Consider the following 18,755-nt stretch of genomic DNA (forward strand, 5'->3'; position numbering starts at 1 on the left):
TTTTTGTCCTGTCCCTTCTTCAAAGGCGCCCTGGGCACTGTGCCCCACACTGTCTTGCCAAGACCAGGTGTGCACTTGGAGCTGTGTGATAATTACTGTGAAGCCCGGCATGAGCTGGAAATTACAACCCCGTCACCTGATGAAATGGGCTTTCCCGATAGCTCAGCAGGTGAAGAATCTGCCTCCAATGCAGGAGAAACAGGAAATGTGGGGCTTGATCCCTGGGTCGGGAAGATCCCCTGGAGGAAGAAAGGGCAACCCACTCCAGTATTCTGGCCCGAAAAATCCCATGGACAGAAAAGCCTGAAGGGCTATAGTGCAAAAGGGTCACAAAGAGTCAGACACGACTGAGCACAAGCATGATCTAACCTGATGAAATAACCAGGAGTGGAAACAGTGATTGTGCCGGACAAACGTGGCACCATTTCTACCCAGTCCCCAGCTCTGGGCAGCTTTGGGCTCCCAGCACTGCACTTGCTGTCCCATTTGGTATGGGGGGAAAAAAGCAAGTCCTTGCTCCAGACTGGAAATGGGAGACTGTCTTCGATCCTCTCTGTCGCCTGCCTGCTCCAGCCCACCTGCCCAAGCTGTTGTTCCTCCTGTGGGCTCCTTTTCTTCCAACAACCAGCCCCTCAGTCTCTTTGGAGCACAGCACAGAACCGGTTGCAGTCATATTTATTATTATTCCACCAAAGACTAAATGCTCCTTAGAAGAAGGCTTGTCCCTAACGAACCGGCCCCAGCTAGGAGCAAGGGTGGGCCCTTCTGAAGGCAGGGGTCCTGTCGGCTGTCAGCGAGGCCTGGGTCTGAAACCCTGATGCGCTGTTGGGCCTGGGCTCTACCAGCCCCAGGGTGCGTGCAGCCCCCAGACCAGCTGGAACTCAGATCCTGGCTTCAGAGGCTTGTCTCACTGCCAAGCTGGCAAGCTCTCCTAATGTGATGTGGGCTCGGTACTGATTTAAGCCATGTGATCAACTCGGTGCTTTGCAAGGTGGGAGGGTTTGTGGGTTGGCACCAGGATGGGGACAATTGCTTGGCCAGAAGGCAGGAAATGACATCATATTGGCAATGAGAAAGCTATGTCTGCTCTAAACAGGTCATACCCGCGCTTCCCTACTGGTGACAGCCCTCAGCCCACGCTCCTTCAAGACCCAGCACTGTGTCACTCCAACTCTACTCCATCGTGTCCTGCCTTGTCCACCTCTGTGTCCCCACCCTCAATCTTTCAATGCTGCCCCCATCCCAGCTCCAGCCTCAGGGATGCACCTTGAGCCTCCCTGGGGCCAGCAAGACATGGGCAGCCCTGTGTTCTCAGCTGTGTAAGTCTGCAGTGTGTTTATCACCTGCATTTGGGCACTGTGCCCCATGCAGTGAATGACATCAAGGTTGGCAGGTGGGGGGGTGCACAGACTTCTGGAGCCATTTGAGAGATACGCTTAGCTAGCAGAGTAAAGCCAGAGCTAGCAGAGGAAGCCAGAGTCACAGGGGACCTCTGATAAGATGAGCAGGCAGCCCAGAGGACAAGTAACCTGCCCGAGGTGCACCGTTCCTGAGAGCAAGCCTAGCAGCCAGCTCTCTGCCTCCCGGTAGAGCTCTTTGCACTCGTCTCTGCTGCTGGTCTTCATGAGCGCATGTGTCTGCACACCTGAGCCCGTGTCCTACTGACCTTCACTCCAGCCCCTAAGTCCCAGGACCAAGTGTGCAGGGACAAGTGAAAGTGCTACCCTCAGAGAAACCCAAGCTGAGCTGGAGAGACCAGATTGACACATATTAAGTGCTTAGAGTCCAAAGAGGCAAAGAGAGTCTCTGAGATATGCTGTTTCTCAGCCATGTATCCAAGGGCTACACCCCACCCCCAGTAGCCACGGTGGTTCCTTCTGCTATTTGGCCAGGATGTATCTGAATTTCTGGAAACAGGCAGAAGTTCTTTCCTCTCTCCCCATAAGATTCTTTGCTTATTGTTTAGTCACTAAGTTGTGTCTGACTCTTTTGCAACCCTTTGGACTGTAGCCCACCAAGGTCCTCTGTCCATGGGATTTCCCAGGCAAGACTATGGAGTAGGTTGCCATTTCTTCTCCAGGGGATCTTTCAGACCCAGGGATCGAACCCAGATCTCCTGCTTGGCAGGCAGAATTCTTTACCACTGAGCCACCTGGGGAGCCCATAGGATTCCCTACACATCCCCTAACTGCTGATGGAGTGCTGGGACCCCACTGAGAATCATTGCACTACAGTGGAAGGTACAGACTTCAGTTTATCCAGAGTTTGCAGGGAGAGAACAACCCAAGGCAAGGGAGCAGGTAATCCTTTCCAGAGAGGCTGGGGCTTTAGACACAACGGTGCTTAGGTGGCCTGGAGAAAACTGAAGGAGAAAATAGAAGAGCAATGAGGGCGCAGAGGTGTGGGCTCTAACATTTTCTCTGACTCTGGTATATGTTTCAGTGGGAGATTCAGAATTTTTTGTCTAACCAATTTGAGACAGCAGTCTGGGAGCAAGGAGAACCTCCCACCTTCATCCCAGGCAGGCAGGCATTGGGGCTCCGGGGAGAGCAGTCCTATTGGGTCCTTGTTGGGGTGGATGGGGTGCAGATTGAACCCTAGAAACTGCTGTACATTGTCTGGCTTCCTCCCCAGACTGTGGGAGCAGGTTGGGAGAGGATGTCTCATCCTGTCCCTCAGGCTTCATCCCCCTTTTGCGTGGGTCCCTTGAAACCTTCTCATGATTTATTAGTGCCAGGGAGAACAGCTTTCAGAGCACTTCCTGCCAGACACTAGAGCCAACACAGTCTGAGCAAGCAGGTTGAGAAAGGAGAGCTGCTAGCCTGAGATCAAGAAACAGAGAAGGGGGCTATTCAAGGTCATGGATGCTCAGGTCCACCTTCTTTGCAAATAATAGAACTTCCCTCCTCGGGGTGCTGTGAATTTTAAATAAGATTCTAATTGTAAGGTGTGAGCACATGAAGACACAGACTGCCGCAGGATTTTGTCCATGGCTAGTAGGTAACATTGTTGGGATTTGAACTTAGAACTCCATGACTTGAGACTGGAGTTCTGGACCACTGTGCCCTCTTCATGGGTACTTGCACTATGGCAATCTCTGTCCACTAGACTGTGAGCACCTCGTGGGCAGAGACTGTGTCTTTAGCTCAACCTGGAGAATCTAACAGTAGCTCAGAGGGCATCACTGATGGCAGTTGTTAGTTTTCAATGATGATGCTTTGGTTCAAAGCCTGGAAGACTGTACTTAGATCCCGGCCAAGGGCTTTCATCGGCTGTAAATGTCAATGTCTCCTCTGGGTTCTGGGTGTCAAGAGGGTGAGCCATTACAGACAGAATGAAAGAAATCCTCCAAGAAATGAGTCAGGTGTCCATGGCAATGAGGCAGGGATGCAAAAAGGCAGATGGCAGGAGGGAAGTTTCGCCAAATTTCTGGAGCAGTTTGATAGTCAAGACTGTGTTTCCAGGGATAATCAACACAGATATGCTGAAAAAGTGGCTGCCAACCTTCCCCAGACCCCAGAAGGTGCCAAGACCCCTGACACCCATTCCAGGAAGGAAATGAACATAGAGATGGCTGCTAACTCCCTGTTCAGGCTGTCTGTATGACTGAGATGCTTAATTAGGAGGTGTGATGTCTGCCTGGATCATTTTGTTGAGATGTGGTGGAGAGCCAGCCAAGACTGGGACACCCACACCTGCTGACTCACGTGGGGGATGAGTCAGGAGAATCTGTGAGGTTTCCCCAGCAGCCTTGAAGTCCTGGGCAAGGACTGAGGACTTGGGGTTGAGAGAGACTATTCATATTTTTTTCCAAGTGAATAAAAGCCCTTTGACAGCAAAGTCAGTATGGGATAATGTCACTGTTAAAAACAGTTAATGAGAATTTAAGGTGCATTAAAAGAAGCTGGATATCAAGGGACCCTGAATAGCCAAAACAATCTTTAAAAAGAAGAATAAAGTTGGAGGTCTACCACATCCTGATTTCAAAACTTCTACAAAATTACAATAATCAAAACGATGTGATACTGACATAAGGATAGACATTTAGACCAACAGAACAGAGAGCCCAGAAACAAACCTTTGTATGTATGGTCAAATGATTTTCAACAAGGGTGCTAAGACCATTCAATGGGGGAAAGCACAGCCTTTTCCACAAACAGTGCTGAAAAAAACTGAACATCCACGTGCAAAAGAATGAAACTGGACCCTCCCCTTTCACCATATACAAAAGTTAATTCAAAATGAATCAACAACAAAAGTGTAAAAGCTAAAGATACAGCACTCTTAGAAGAAAACATGGGACAAAAGCTTCACGACATAGGATTTGGCAATGACTTTGGCAATGACACAAAAGCAGAAATGACAAAAAGGAAAACTAGAGAAATTAGACTTCATAAAACTGAAGAAGTTTGTGCACCAGCAGACACGAACAGCGCAAAAGGCAGCCTGTGGAATGGAGAAAATATTTGTAAATCAAGTCTGATTAGGGCTTTATATTCAGAAATATATTCTGGATAGACTCTTACAACTCCACAACAAGCAAACACTCTGATTTTAAAATAAGCAAAGCACTGTTATTTAACATAGTTTTGGAAGTCTGTGCCAGCAGAGAAGAAAAAGAAACAAAAGGAATCCAGGTTGGAAAAGAAGTAGTAAAATTCTCACTGTTTGTAGATGACATCATACTATACATAGAAAAATCCTAAAGATACCAACAGAAAATTCCTAGAGCTAATCAATGAATTTAGTAAAGTCGAAGGATACAAAATTAATACACAGAAATCCCTTGCATTCCTATATACTAACAATGAAAACTCAGAAATAGAAACTAAGGAAACAATCTTATTCACTATTGCAACAAAATGAATAAAAATACCTAGGAATAAACTTACTTAAGGAGATGAAAGACCTGTATGCAGAAAACTAGAAGACAATGGTCAAAGAAATAAGAAACGACACAAACAGATGGAGAGATATAACATGTTCTTGGATTGCTGCTGCTAAGTTGCTTCAGTCGTGTCCGACTCTGTGGGACCCCATAGACGCCAGCCCACCAGGTTCCTCTGTCCCTGGGATTCTCCAGGCAAGAATACTGGAGTGGGTTTCCATTTCTTTCTCCAATGCATGCATGCATGCTAAGTCGCTTCAGTCATGTCTGACTCTGTGCGACCGCATAGACGCCAGCCCACCAGGTTCCTCTATCCACAGGATTCTCCAGGCAAGAATACTGGAGTGGGTTGCCATTTCCTTCTCCAGTTCTTAGATTGGAAGAACCAATATTGTAAAAATGACTATACTACCCAAAGTAATCTACAGATTCAATGCAATCCCTATCAAATTACCAATGGCATTTTTCATAGAACTAGAGCAAAAAATTTTACAATTTGTGTGGACACACAAAAGACCCTGACTAGCCAAAGCAATCTTGAGAAAGAAAATGAAACTAGAGCAATCAGCTGTCCTGACTCCAGACTACAAAGCTACAGTCATCAAGACAGTGTGGCATTGGCACAAAAACAGAAATATAGATCAATGGAACAAGATAGAAAGCCCAGAGATAAACCCACATACCTCATCTTATGGGCACCTTATCTTTGACAAAGGAGGTAAGAATATACAATGGAGAAAAGATAGCTTCTTCAATAAGCCGTGTTTAGAAAACTGGACAGCTACATGTAAAAGAATAAAATTAGAACACTTCCTAACACCACACACAAAGATAAACTCAAAATGGATTAAAGTGTAATCCAGCAACTACAGAACTCTTAGAGGAAAACATAGGCAGAATACTCTATGACATAAATCACAAGATCCTTTATGACCCATCTCCTAGAGTAAAGAGAATAAAAACAAAAATAAACAAGTAAGACCTGATTAAACTTAAAAGCTTTTGCACAGCAAAGGAAACTATAAACAAGGTGAAAAGACAACACTCAGAATGGGAGGAAATTATGGCAAATGAAATAACAAAGGATTAATTTCCAAAATATGCAAGTGGCTCATGCAACTCAATACCAGTAAAACAAACAGCCCAATCAAAAAGTGGGCAGAAGACGTAAACAGAAATTTCTCCAAAGACATATAGATGGCTAATAAACATATGAAAAGATGCTCAACATGCTATTTGTTAGAGAAATACAAATCAAAACTACAATGAGATATCACCTCACAACAGTCAGAGTGGGCATCATAAAAAAATAAAATCTACAAACAATAAATGCTGGAGAGAGTGTGGAGAAAAGGGAATCCGCTTGCACTGTTGCTGGGAATGTAAATGGATCCAGCCACTATGGAAGACAGGTATGGAGATTCCTTAACAAACTATGAATAAAACTACTGAATGATTCAACAATTCCTCTACAGGGTATATACCCTGAGAAAACCATAATTAAAAAGACACATGTACCCCCGTGTTCATTGCAGCACTGTTTAAGATAGCTAAGACATGGAAGCAACCTAGATGTCCATCGACAGATGAATGGATAAAGAAGCTGTGGTACATATATGCAATGGAATATTAATCAGCCATAAAAAGAAATGCATTTGAGTCAGTTCTAATGAGGTGGATGAACCTAGAGCCTCTTATACAGAGTGAAGTAAGTCAGAAAGAGAAAAACAAATGTCATATATCAGCACACATATATATGGAATCTAGAAATATGGTACGGATGAACCTATTTGCAGGGCAGCAATGGAGAAACAGACATAGAGAACAGACTTTTGGACCCAAGGCGGGGGGAATGAGAGAGCAGGACAAATAGAGAGCGGAGCATAGAAACATATACACCACCATATGTAAAATAGATAGCCAGTGGGAATTTGCTCAGGGAACTCAAACTGGGGCTCTTTGACAACCTAGAGGGGTGGGATGGGGTAGGAGGTAGGAGGGAGGAGGGAGGGGACAGCATATTCAAAAGCAGAGACATTACTTTGCCAACAAAGGTCCGTCTAGTCAAGGCTATGGTTTTTCCTGTGGTCATGTATGGATGTGAGAGTTGGACTGTGAAGAAGGCTGAGCGCCAAAGAATTGATGCTTTTGAACTGTGGTGTTGGAGAAGACTCTTGAGAGTCCCTTGGACTGCAAGGAGATCCAACCAGTCCATTCTGAAGGAGATGAGCCCTGGGATTTCTTTGGAAGGAATGATGCTAAAGCTGAAACTCCAGTACTTTGGCCACCTCATGCGAAGAGTTGACTCATTGGAAAAGACTCTGATGCTGGGAGGGATTGGGGGCAGGAGGAAAAGGGGATGACAGAGGATGAGATGGCTGGATGGCATCACTGACTCGATGGACGTGAGTCTGAGTGAACTCCGGGAGTTGGTGATGGACAGGGAGGCCTGGTGTGCTGCGATTCATGGGGTTACAAAGAGTCGGACACGACTGAGCGACTGATCTGATCTGATCTGAGGCTGATTCATGTTGATGCATGGCAGAAATCAACACAATATTATCCTTCAATTATCCTTCAATTAAAAATAAACTTTAAAAAGTTTTTAAAAAATAGAACACTTTGATAAAAATCTCAGTAAGATCCTCTTTGACCCACCTCCTACAGTAATGGAAATATAAACAAATAGGACATAATTAAATTTAAAACTTTTGCACAGAAAAAGAAACTGTAAACAAGATGAAAATACAACTCTCAGAATGGGAGAAAATAATTGTAAATGAAGCAACTGACAAAGGATTAATGTCTAAAATATGCAAGCAGCTCATGCAGCTCAATATCAGAAAAACAAACAACCCAACCAAAAAAATGAGCAGAAGACCTAAACTGACATTTCTCCAAAGAAGAGACACAGAAGGCCAATAAACACATGAAAAGATGCTCAATGTCACTCATTATAAGAGAAATGCAAATGAAAACTACAATGAGCTATCACCTCACACCAGTCAGAATGACCTTCATCAAAAAATCTACCAACAACACGAGCTGGAGAGGATGTGGAGAAAAGGAAATCCTCGTGTATTATTGGTGAGAATGTAAACCGACAGAGCCGCTGTAGAGAAACAGTATGGTGATTCCTTAACACACTAGGGCTGAAACTACCCTATGACCTAGCAATCCCACTACTGTGATAGACCCTGAAAAAATCATACAAAAAGACACACGTATACTAATGTTTATTGCAGTACTACTTATAACAGCCAGAACATGGAAGCAACCTAGATGTCCACTGAGAGATGAATGGATAAGGAAGTCGTGGTACATATATACAATGGAATATACTCAGTCATAAAAAGTAATGAATGTGAGTCAGCTGAACTGAGGTGGATGAACCTAGAGCCTGGAGAGAGTGAAGTAAGTCAGAAAGAGAAAACCAAGTATCATATATTAATGAATATATATGAAATCTAGAAAAATAGTACTGATGAACCTATTTGCAGGGCAGGAATAGAGATGCAGACCTAGAAAATAGACTTGTGGACACAGCAGGGAAAGGAGAGGGCGGGACAAATTGAGAGAGTAGCACTGAAACGCATATATTACCATTTGTAAAATAGATAGCTATATAGTTGTATAACACAGGAAGCTCAGCCAGGGACTTTGTGACAATCTAGAGGCGTGGGTTGGGGGGTAGGAGGGAGGGGATATATGTATACTTATGGCAGATTCACACTGCTGTACGGCAGAAACCAACACAACATTGTAAAGCAATTCTCCTCCAATTAAAAATAAATTTAAAAATATTTTTTTTAATGGACAAAAGGGGATGGAGAGAGGGGAACAAGGATGGGGGCATGGATTATACATGGGAAATGTCCTCTTTCTTCTCTCCCCCTCTTGTATACCCTACATCCCATGTTTTTAAATATTTTTACCTGTCAAACTGCATGAATGAAGAAATAATTATCTTCCCCATTTTGATGATCAAAGACCTCCAAACACCAAATTAATATAGTTCCAGGTGAAAATAGAAGAAACTTAACCTTTTGTTTGCCAGTGCAGTCCCTTGAATATTGGAGGATCATGTTTTCATTCCCTCCCCGAGAATCTGGCCTGGAAATACTAAAAAACACAATGCCCTCCAGCGCATATAAGGACAGAGGGCCCAGTCAAGCAACTGAACTCAGAAGCTTTAAGGAAACACTACCCTGGACCATTCTCATGGAAAGTTGAGGAATCACTGAGTTACATTCATTCTTTCTCAACAGTGATTTTCAGAAGCTCTTCGCCTAACAGCGGAGCACTGGATTTTCATGTGACCAGAGCAGAAGTTGGATCATGAGCTAAAAGAAGGGGAAAGGCCAAGAAAGGGGAAACTTAAGAAAACAGAAAAAGAAAGATGGCAAGCTTGACAATTTGCTAAGGATTGATCCTGATAATGACACTGGCTCAAGAGTTAAAGTGCTTTGAGTCTATAGGAGAATTGGGGCAATTCACCTCAAGCAAAAAGAAAGACACAGGGACCATGAGGCAGACAATTTACACACATAAACACACACAATCCAAATGACCAATAAAACAAGAAAATATTCAACCCCACCATTAACCAAAGAGAGAACATTGAAAAGCCCTTTTTCCTATCCAATTGGGAAATTAATCAATACTTTCAGCTGTTGGCAGGGACAAGTGGAGTGGGTGCTCTTCACAGCTGATGTGACTGTGAACTGATGGGTCCTTTTTAGGACACTTTGGGAACGATCATCAAAAGTCTTCACCATATGTACTCTATTTAACCTAGAAATTCCACTTAGGAAATGATCTTAGGGAAAGAATAATTTATCTGTGGCAAGACTTAGATGTACTCTTTGTAATAACAAAAAATCTAGAGGGGGAAGACAATATAAATATCCAACTATAAAGTATCCAATGAATAAATGATGGTATGTATCTCCCTACACCAAAATGCTGCTGCTGCTGCTAAGTCACTTCAGTCGTGTCCGATTCTGTGTGACCCCATAGACGGCCACCCAACAGGCTCCCCCATCCCTGGGATTCTCCAGGCAAGAACACTGGAGTGGGTTGTCATTTCCTTCTCCAATGCATGAAAGTGAAAAGTGAAAGTGAAGTCACTCAGTCATGTCCAACTCTTAGCGACCCCAGGAACTGCAGCCTACCAAGCTCCTCCGTCCATGGGATTTTCCAGGCAAGAGTACTGGAGTGGGATGCCATTGCCTTCTCCGCACCAAAATGCTACACAGCCCTTATAAGTAGGGATGTTGCTGCTGCTGCTGCTAAGTTGCTTCAGTCGTGTCCGACTCTGTGCTCCCACCAGGCTCCCCTGAACCTGGGATTCTCCAGGCAAGGACACTGGAGTGGGTTGCCATTTCCTTCTCCAATGCGTGAAAGTGAAAAGTGAAAGTGAAGTCGCTCAGTCGTGTCCAACTCTTCGCGACCCCGTGGACTGCAGCCCACCAGGCTCCTCCATCCTTGGGAGTTTCCAGGCAAAAATACTGGAGTGGGTTGCCATTGCCTTCTCCGAGTAGGGATGTTGAGTGACATTTAATGGCTTAGAAATAAACATGCTCTGAAACAGGGGATGTTGTACCAGCACATCCTCTCAAACTATATACACTAAAAAGATCAGAAATAAGTGCTCAAAAATGTCACCAGTGATATTTCTCCAGGAATTATAGGTATTCTTTTTTTCATTTTTGTATGTTTGTATTTTCTAAATTTTCTGCAATGATCAAATTTTTATTTTGTAATAAAAGATGGATAGCATATATTTAAAAAAAAAAAGAATCAACAAAGTTGCAAGTTATTATGATGAGAACTACACAGGAATAGGGCAAATTTTCAAGGTTGGCTGGGAGCTGGGAGATCATCATTAGAATAACAGATATGTTTACATGCCCAGCTGAGTTGCAAAAGCCAGTGGTACTTGGAAACCACCGGGGACATGCTGGATGGAGGAGTGTGTTAGCCTTCTGCTATTCTACTGACTGACTGTGGGAAACTCACTTCTCTTTCCTTGGCCACCAAGTTCTTTTCCCCTCTGATGTCCCTTGACTCTATGTAGGCAGGATATAATGATGATGGTACCCACATGTGAGGTCTCCTTTTTTGGAAATGAGGACATATATATGTCAATGATGGTGGGGAGGCAGTCAGGATTTTAGGAGACAAAGGGGCGATAAAATAGGACAGAGAATACAGATGTGTTTTTACACACTTTGTTTCCCTGCCTCCCATTGTTTCTGCAGGGCTAAAATGACTGAACTCACTCTTTGGGCCAGAAATGCACTTGATATAAGTTGCTTCACTTCTCATAAAACCAGAAGGAGTTGGGGAACTCTGGAAGCAGCAAGCTGTGATCCAATCCATCATGCCCTGGCTGGAACTCACCTTCCTCAAGTGTAAGAAGAAAAACTATGGAATAGGAAGCCAGGGAGAGTTGCTTTTGAACTCAGAGGGAACTTTCCATAGGTAGGAGCTGATCGTAGCTGAGTCGGTAAAGAATCTGCCTGCAATGCAGGAGACCTGGGTTTGATTCCTAGTTCGGGAAGATCCCCTGGAGGAGGAAATGGCAACCCACTCCAGTATTCTTGCCTGGGAAATCCCATGGACAGAGGAGCTTAGTGGGCTATAGTCCATAGGGTTGCAAGTGACTTCTTAGCGACTAAACAAACCACCAAGACCAAGAAAACACAGGGTGCGCTCCGGGCTGTGCCTGTTCCTCCACATGCCTTCAGGGCCTCCTGCGTCTTCCGCTTCTGTGAGCCCCCAGAACTTGCTCTTGAAAGAGTCACAAGGAAGTGCCGGGGCCTCACCTGTGCCCTAGTCAACAAAAAGACCCTGGAGAGGTGGCAAGGAGCGATGGGGCCACCCAGAACAAGGCAGAAGCCTGGGCGAGCCCAGCGCAGGCAGGGAGGGATGGCAGGCAAGTCAGCCTCTGGACACTGACCTCGGGGCATGTCCATGGGGTTGAAGCTGGCCAGCAGGTCACGGCACCACTGGCGATCACCCTCCACTTTGCTCAGCCAGTTGTTGCAGTTGAAGTAGTAACGGAGGTGAGGCCGCTTCATGTCGGTCACAATGACACGGTCCAGGTACCAGCTGGCGTTCAAGCCTGTGTTGTCATGCTCGATCCTGGGCCAGAGGCAAACACCCACACCATCACTGGTAAGACAGAGACAATGCCCCTTCCATACTGAAATCCCCCCAGTGTTTTTTCAAACCAGAGGTTCAACTGTTCTGATTCTGTTATTTCTTTATCTCTGAGGCTTCAGTTTCCTCATCTGAAAAATGGGGATTCCTTGCAAGGTGGGTGTGCTTATTAATGAATGTGGATTGCTACATTGCCCGTAAGGAAATATTGCCTTCCATGGAAAACTGAGGCTCACCAAGGCTTGCAGAAGGACTGTCTGGAGCTTTCCCTCTCACCGTGACTCCCAAAACACACTCAGCTACTCAGTCCTACCACCCAGAGGAGCCCGCGTGGCCACATAGACTGGTGTTGCCCCATGGAAACAGCACATGAGCTTCATGTGCAAGCCAGAAAGGTAACTTAGGTTTTTTAGTAGCCACACTGAAAACAAAGGGGAGGTGAAGTTAATTTTAATAATATATTTCATTTAATCAATTTATCATTTCAGTGGGTAATCATGTAAACATTTATTGTGATAACACATTTCGTTTAATCCCTTTATCATTTCAGTGGGTAACCATGTAAACATTTGTTAATGAGATATCTTATATTCTTTATCTTGCACTAGTTTTTCAAAGACCTGAAGTGTTTTTGCATCTGGTTTTGCATCTGGTTTGGGCTAGCCATGTTTTAAGTGATCAATACTACATGGGGCCAGGGGCTACCATAGAGATCCAGAATGTTCAAAATCTGGCCCCTATCATCTTCTTCCACTTCCTGTAGTTCTCTCCATCCTTGCCAGTCTAGTTTTCCTCTTTGAGGCCCAGTTTCTTCCCCAGAACTTGATCCTTGGGTGACCTCACTTTGCACCAAGCATTCCATTACAGTGAGGCCTTACATTTGCAGATCTTAACAGGACAACCACAGCTCAAGACAGCACACACCCCAACAGATGGGGTGTGTGTGTGTGTGTGTGTGTGTGTGCTCAGTCACTAAATTGTGTCTGACTCTTTGCGACCCCATGGACTATAGCCTGCCAGGTTCCCTGTCCATGGGACTCTCCAGGCAAGAATATTGGACTGGGTTGCCATGCCCTCCTCCAGGGGATCTACCTGACCCAGGGATCGAACTTGTGTCTCTCGTGTCTCCTACATTGGCAGGCGGGTTCTTTACCACTAGTGCCACCTGGAAAGCCCCTAACACACATGATATACACATAATGCGTGCCTCTGTCTGGCACAGAGCCCAGCACACAGTAGGACTTCAGCTTAGGGGCTGCCTTTCCCACACACTGACACTCTCTTCCCAGCCTTCCCCCATAAGAGCCCCTTTCCTGCTCATAACCCCCTTCCCTTGACACAACCAGTGCCAGAGCTTATTATACATCCTTTATTTTCCCAGGAAAAAGAGTTCACAGCCCTGTATTTTCCAGTGGGAAGAAGAAAAACAAGGAGTGATTGGACGCAGCATTTCACTCCTGTCCAGGCCCTCTAGTCTGGGTACAGTCAGACCATAGGTGATCTTGACAGGCTGACAGATGGGCATGAACTTGATTGGGGATGGGTAGTAGGTGGAGGCAGAGAAGGCAATGGCACCCCACTCCAGTACTCTTGCCTGGAAAATCCCATGGAGGGAGGAGCCTGGTGAGCTACAGTCCATGGGGTTGCGAAGAGTCAAGACACAACTGAGCGACTTCACTTTCACTTTTCACTTTCATGCATTGGAGAAGGAAATGGCAACCCACTCCAGTGTTCTTGCCTGGAGAATCCTAGGGACGGGGGAGCCTGCTGGGCTGCCGTCTATGGGGTCACACAGAGTTGGACACGACTGACGTGACTCAGCAGCAGCAGCAACAGCAGCAACAGTAGATGGAGGGGAGCAAAAAGGGACAACTGAAGCTCTTGCTCAGCAACCAGGCTGGCAGACTTATCCCCCCCACACATTCACAGAAATTCCCCCAGAGAACAAAGTCAGGGGAGATCTCTGTCAAAAGGCACCCTGCAATACGGCCTGGCATTGCTAACACTCACCGGGGGCTTACTGTGTGCCAGTTATTGTTCTAAACACTGACTCTTGAGTCCTCACTAACCCTGATGGTGCCCTAGGAGCTGGGCACCATTATTACAGATGAGGAAACCGAAGTTTGGAGAGGAAATCTCCCTGAGGTTCCACAGCTGGTAAATGGCAGGGCAGAAATTTGAACCAAGGCAATCTGGACGCAGAGTCTGCTAACCACTGTGCTAGGATTTCTCAGAGCTTATTTCCCCCAAGTGTGTGAAAAATTGTGTCAAGTTGTCATAACCCAAAGAAGTGAATCTCTAATGGGCAAGTTTACAGCACCATGACTCAGGATGGGAGGGGAAGATGTGATCACCTTTGGTCACCACTCAGATGACACCAGGAAAGCAGTCAACACCCAAGTGTCAATAATGAAAGCAGTTCCTGTTCTACTTGCCTTCATCTCACCCCACCCTGTCAGAGGTCAAACTCTCACCTGATTTTGTAGATGAGGCCCACATTGTTGGTTCTTACTCGGAACACATCAACGTTGGCTTTCTCAAAGGCAGATTCACTCCTGCAATGGTGTGCACAGTTAACACAGATCAGCACTTGGCTCAGAGGCCCAGGAGGAGAGCCAAGGGCTGGCAAATCCTACTTCCTCCACCGTTCCACTCCAGGAAGTGCTACTGGCAGTCAATTCTATTCTGAGATTCCTTTCTGACATGGTTTGGAGAGGTGGAAGGCAAGGATGGTTAGTATTCATTCCTTGCTTTCCCTCCCTGGTTCTCACGGGATCTTTGCTGCATGTCAGTAAGGCAAGGATGGTGAGCAACATTAGCCCCATTTTACAAACAAGTAAATTGCTAGTCCGGTCCCAGGTTCTGGGACCAGAACCTGGCTCTCCAAAGTCATGATCCAATCATCTGTGGTTGCTCTGGGTTGGGAGAGTGGAGGAGGAAGGAAGGTGTGATAATGCCATGGTGCTCTTGGATCTGCAGGCCTCCTGGCCTCTCTTCCCCACCTGCCTTGCTCTTGCTGAGAGAGTTGCAAAGGCAGCCCCAAGTGGATGCAAACCTTGGGTGGTGGTCCACAGTCCTGCCATCCCAACAAGAGAGGAAACACTCAACCCAAACCAGCAATCAGGGACGTGGGGGCAGTGAGGGAATGCGTATTTGGCATCCCACAGATGGTGCAAACAGAAGCAAGTACACCTGAGATGTTTCTCAATGAGGTGCCCAAACAAGTCCAGACTTGGGAGCATCCTAGCATCCATCAGCTTAGATACGGGAAGGCTGGAGAACCGAGTCCTCCGGGAGTGGAAGCCAGAATCTCACGTGGACATCTGCTCTGTCTTCTGTGTGGGCCAGGACCCCCTCTGCTTGAGTCCAGGCCTGCTCGCAGCTCTTCCTGCCCCCATGGTGAAGGCCTTGCAGGACTGAGAGCTGTGGACCTCCCTCAGTGCTCCCAGCCAGGGCTCTCGGCAGCAGCACACAGCCCATGGGAAATGAAAACTAAAGAAGACATGCCTTTTTATTGGCCATCACCTGTTTCAAAATAAAAAGGGAGGTGAAGGGCCTTCTCCCCAAGGCAACAAGGCTCAGACTCTCTCAGTAACCAAAGGCTTTTAAGATTCTAGAGACATAGAAGCTGTGGTTCTGCACACAGACCCAGCTGGCAAAAAGTCTGGTCTGGGGAGAAACTGCCTTACGGTGGGCACATTGTGAGACACGGGGCTCAGGGCCCTCCTAAAGCAGTGCAAAGCTCACAAAATCAGGTGAAAATGTACACTGAGGTCACCTTGTCAGGGAGAAGAGCCCAAGGGGTATACTCTGGGTGCAGGGCTGGAGGAGGAGAGAGAGGTGGGAACTTCTGGGTTGTGCTGGAGTGAAATGGTTCACCCCCAGGCTGGCAGCTTGAACCTGTTAGAATCTCTCCTCCAAGGGTGAATAGCAACACCACCTGCATTCTGTGAACATTGATTCTGGGCATCAAGACTGTGTGAATGAAAAACAAGGAAATAAGAGGTATTTTCTATTTCAGTATATGAGACAAAGAAATTGATTTTGGGAATAGACAGGAGTCTCTACATCATATAAATATCCCATGAAACAGTCACCGTGGGAAGTTATATGATGGAATATTAGGCAGCCATCAAAAATTCTATTGTGAAAAATATTTAATGAAACAAAAACAGGTTTATGAAATGGGCATGGAAGGAAGAACAGGTTAAAAATAGAATGTACAAACAGAACAACCAATACATAAGGAACACCAAGTTAATTTAAAAACAATAGAGGGGGAGGATTTATCCAAAACTATTGCATGATAAGACTGTTACGAAGTGTTGGTTACTTATTCTTAACTGTATTTTTTTCAGTTTCCTGAAGGGAGCACGTCTTGTTTTCGCAATTATGAAAAAAGCACAGTCCCTATTTTAGCAGCCCCACTCTATCCAGCCTGCAGCTGCCCGTGGTAAATTCTTTGGAATGAATTTGAAGACTGCCAAGTGGCATCTGCTAAGGGTACATGCAATTTGGGGAACAACCAGTGCCTTTAGTAGGGGAAGAGGAAGGTGATTTGGAAAGAAAGTGGCTGGCTCTCCGGGGTGCTTCTCACAAGTGTTCCAGCTCCAGCAGCTGCGTCCAGCACAGAGCACTCTGCGTCTCCGGAGAGGGCTGCGCATACAACCAGGTGGAAGGTGGAGTCGTACTTTCCAGCATGTGTGTACTTTTCCATGCTGCTTTACAGTCTCTCAAAAGACAAAATTTAAAAACCGAGATAGAAGAAGGGAAACAGGAGAGAGACATCTGCCGGGGTGGGCAGAGGGCGCACTCCTCGCTGTCTCTGGACCACACTGGAGCATCCAGGGCATGTGATGTGAGGCACATCATTGTGGTTACAGAACGGAGACCAGCATCCTGGCAGACAGGAGCAAGGCCTTCTGGGGAATTCCCTGGCTGTTCAGCAGCTGGGACTCTGCACTTTCACTGCAAGGGGGGCCTGGATTCAATCTCTGGTTAGGAAACTAAGATTTTGCAAGCCACACAGTGCAGCCAAGGAGGAAAAAAAAGAGCAAGGCCTTCTGTATTGCCAGGATCTCTGTTCAGAGGAGGGGAAACAGAGGGCTGTAGGACTGTAGAGACTGAGCTACATGGACTCTCTCCTCTCAGGGAGGGTCCAGGACAATCCCAGATGAGCCCCAACCCCAACCCACTCAGGGTCAGTCTCCAAATCCCCCACTTCCAGTCAGTCAGAAATCTGACTGAAGGTGGAGGGGAAACAGCAAAGGGCAGAGGGTCCCTGGTCAAAGGAAACATCACAAACAATAGAGACCTCTTCACATTTCCTGCGGGAGATGGCATGTTCTCCACGGTTGCTGGTCAATCAACACAGCCCCCCACCTGCGCCTGCTGTTCTGCAGGGAACCCACCCTCTCCAGGCGCTCACAGGGCATTTTAGCTAACTGCCGGGCAGGCTAAGATGCCAGGATTCTCCCACACTCTTGGGTGGTGAATTCTTAACAAGAGAACCGTGTTCCAGAAGATACATGAGATTTCCATCCTTTTGCCATATCCTGAACATGGGACCCAGTGCTGGGGGGTGGTCCTGGGTCACAGAGAATGGGGCTTCCTCTGGGATCCAGAGCTGCCGTCACTTTACTGGTGTGGAGGGAGGGGCAGATGTCAGCTAGTAGGGGAATGGAAGTGAGCGTGTCACACTCTTGGCTGACTATGAGAGGGTCTGATGTGTGCCGAGGAATTTAGACCCCAGACCGTGAGGGTGAGAACAATTAGCACGTTAACATTGGGCAGCAAGGTTCTTCTTGCCGCAGGAATTACTTTGTACCGGAGATGAAAACATCCTGATAAGCCACAAGAGGGTAGAAGGTAAGGCCTGGGGCAGAAGAGGAAAGCCGCAGGAAAGAGCAGAATTGAGGACAGAGGAGGCTGAGCGAGAAGCGGGCGGGGTGAGGGATGCGGCCAGAAGCTGCAGAGAAAGGGTTCGAGGAGAAATTCCAGGAAGGGTGGTGGCTTAATTTTAAAGCTGGGGGGAGGGTCTATCTAACATTCTAAGTTGTTTATGTTGCCTCCATGTGAACTCTCATGCCCCGAGCTATCAGTGAAGTCTGATGCACCCCAAGATGCCTTATGAAGTGAAGTGAAATGAAAGTGGCTCAGCTGTGTCTGACTCTTTGTGACCCCATGGACTATACAGTCCATGGACTTCTCCAGGCCAGAATACTGGAGTGGGTAGCCTTTCCCTTCTCCAGGGGATCTTCCTGACCCAGGAGCTGAACCGGGGTCTCCTGCACTGCAGGCAGATTCTTCACCACCTGAGTGATCAGGGAAGCCTCGTACTTTGTCTGTGTGCATGTGCATATGAGTGCACGTTCGTGTGTGTGCTTGTGGGTGTAAAACAAGGAAAAAGAGCTCCGTTCCAGGTGACAAGTGGGTGTGGAGGTGGGTTTTGGGTGACACGGTGTGGAGAGGAGAGACTAGCACTGGACACTGAAGGGAGAGGGTTTTGAGACCAGCAGGCATTCTGATCCAGACCCTAGGGATGGTGGGGGGGCGGGCGAGCCGGGCGGGACTTAGCTGCACCTACACCTCTCCAAGCTTGGACCTCTCAGCCCCCTGCATCTGGGTCACGTGGCAACCTGCACTTCCTCAGAAAGCAACGCTCCCACCTGGACTTGAGCTCTCCATCTTGAATCAGAGG

At 46.6% G+C, this 18,755-nt stretch overlaps 1 protein-coding gene across 1 annotated transcript in view; it reads right to left on the reverse strand.

Moving 5' to 3' along the window:
- The window catches only part of LOXHD1 (lipoxygenase homology PLAT domains 1), a 210,111-nt gene that overhangs the window by 181,561 nt on the left and 9,795 nt on the right, over positions 1–18,755 (reverse strand). The window contains exons 3-4 of the mRNA XM_059881070.1: positions 14,530–14,610; positions 11,853–12,037 (exon numbers count right to left, since the gene is read on the reverse strand). Coding sequence (XP_059737053.1) covers positions 11,853–12,037; positions 14,530–14,610 — 266 coding nt within the window. The remainder of the gene's footprint in view (positions 1–11,852; positions 12,038–14,529; positions 14,611–18,755) is intronic.

The sequence above is a fragment of the Bos taurus genome, chromosome 24, assembly GCF_002263795.3.
Source record: "Bos taurus isolate L1 Dominette 01449 registration number 42190680 breed Hereford chromosome 24, ARS-UCD2.0, whole genome shotgun sequence".
Classification (NCBI taxonomy): domain Eukaryota; kingdom Metazoa; phylum Chordata; class Mammalia; order Artiodactyla; family Bovidae; genus Bos; species Bos taurus.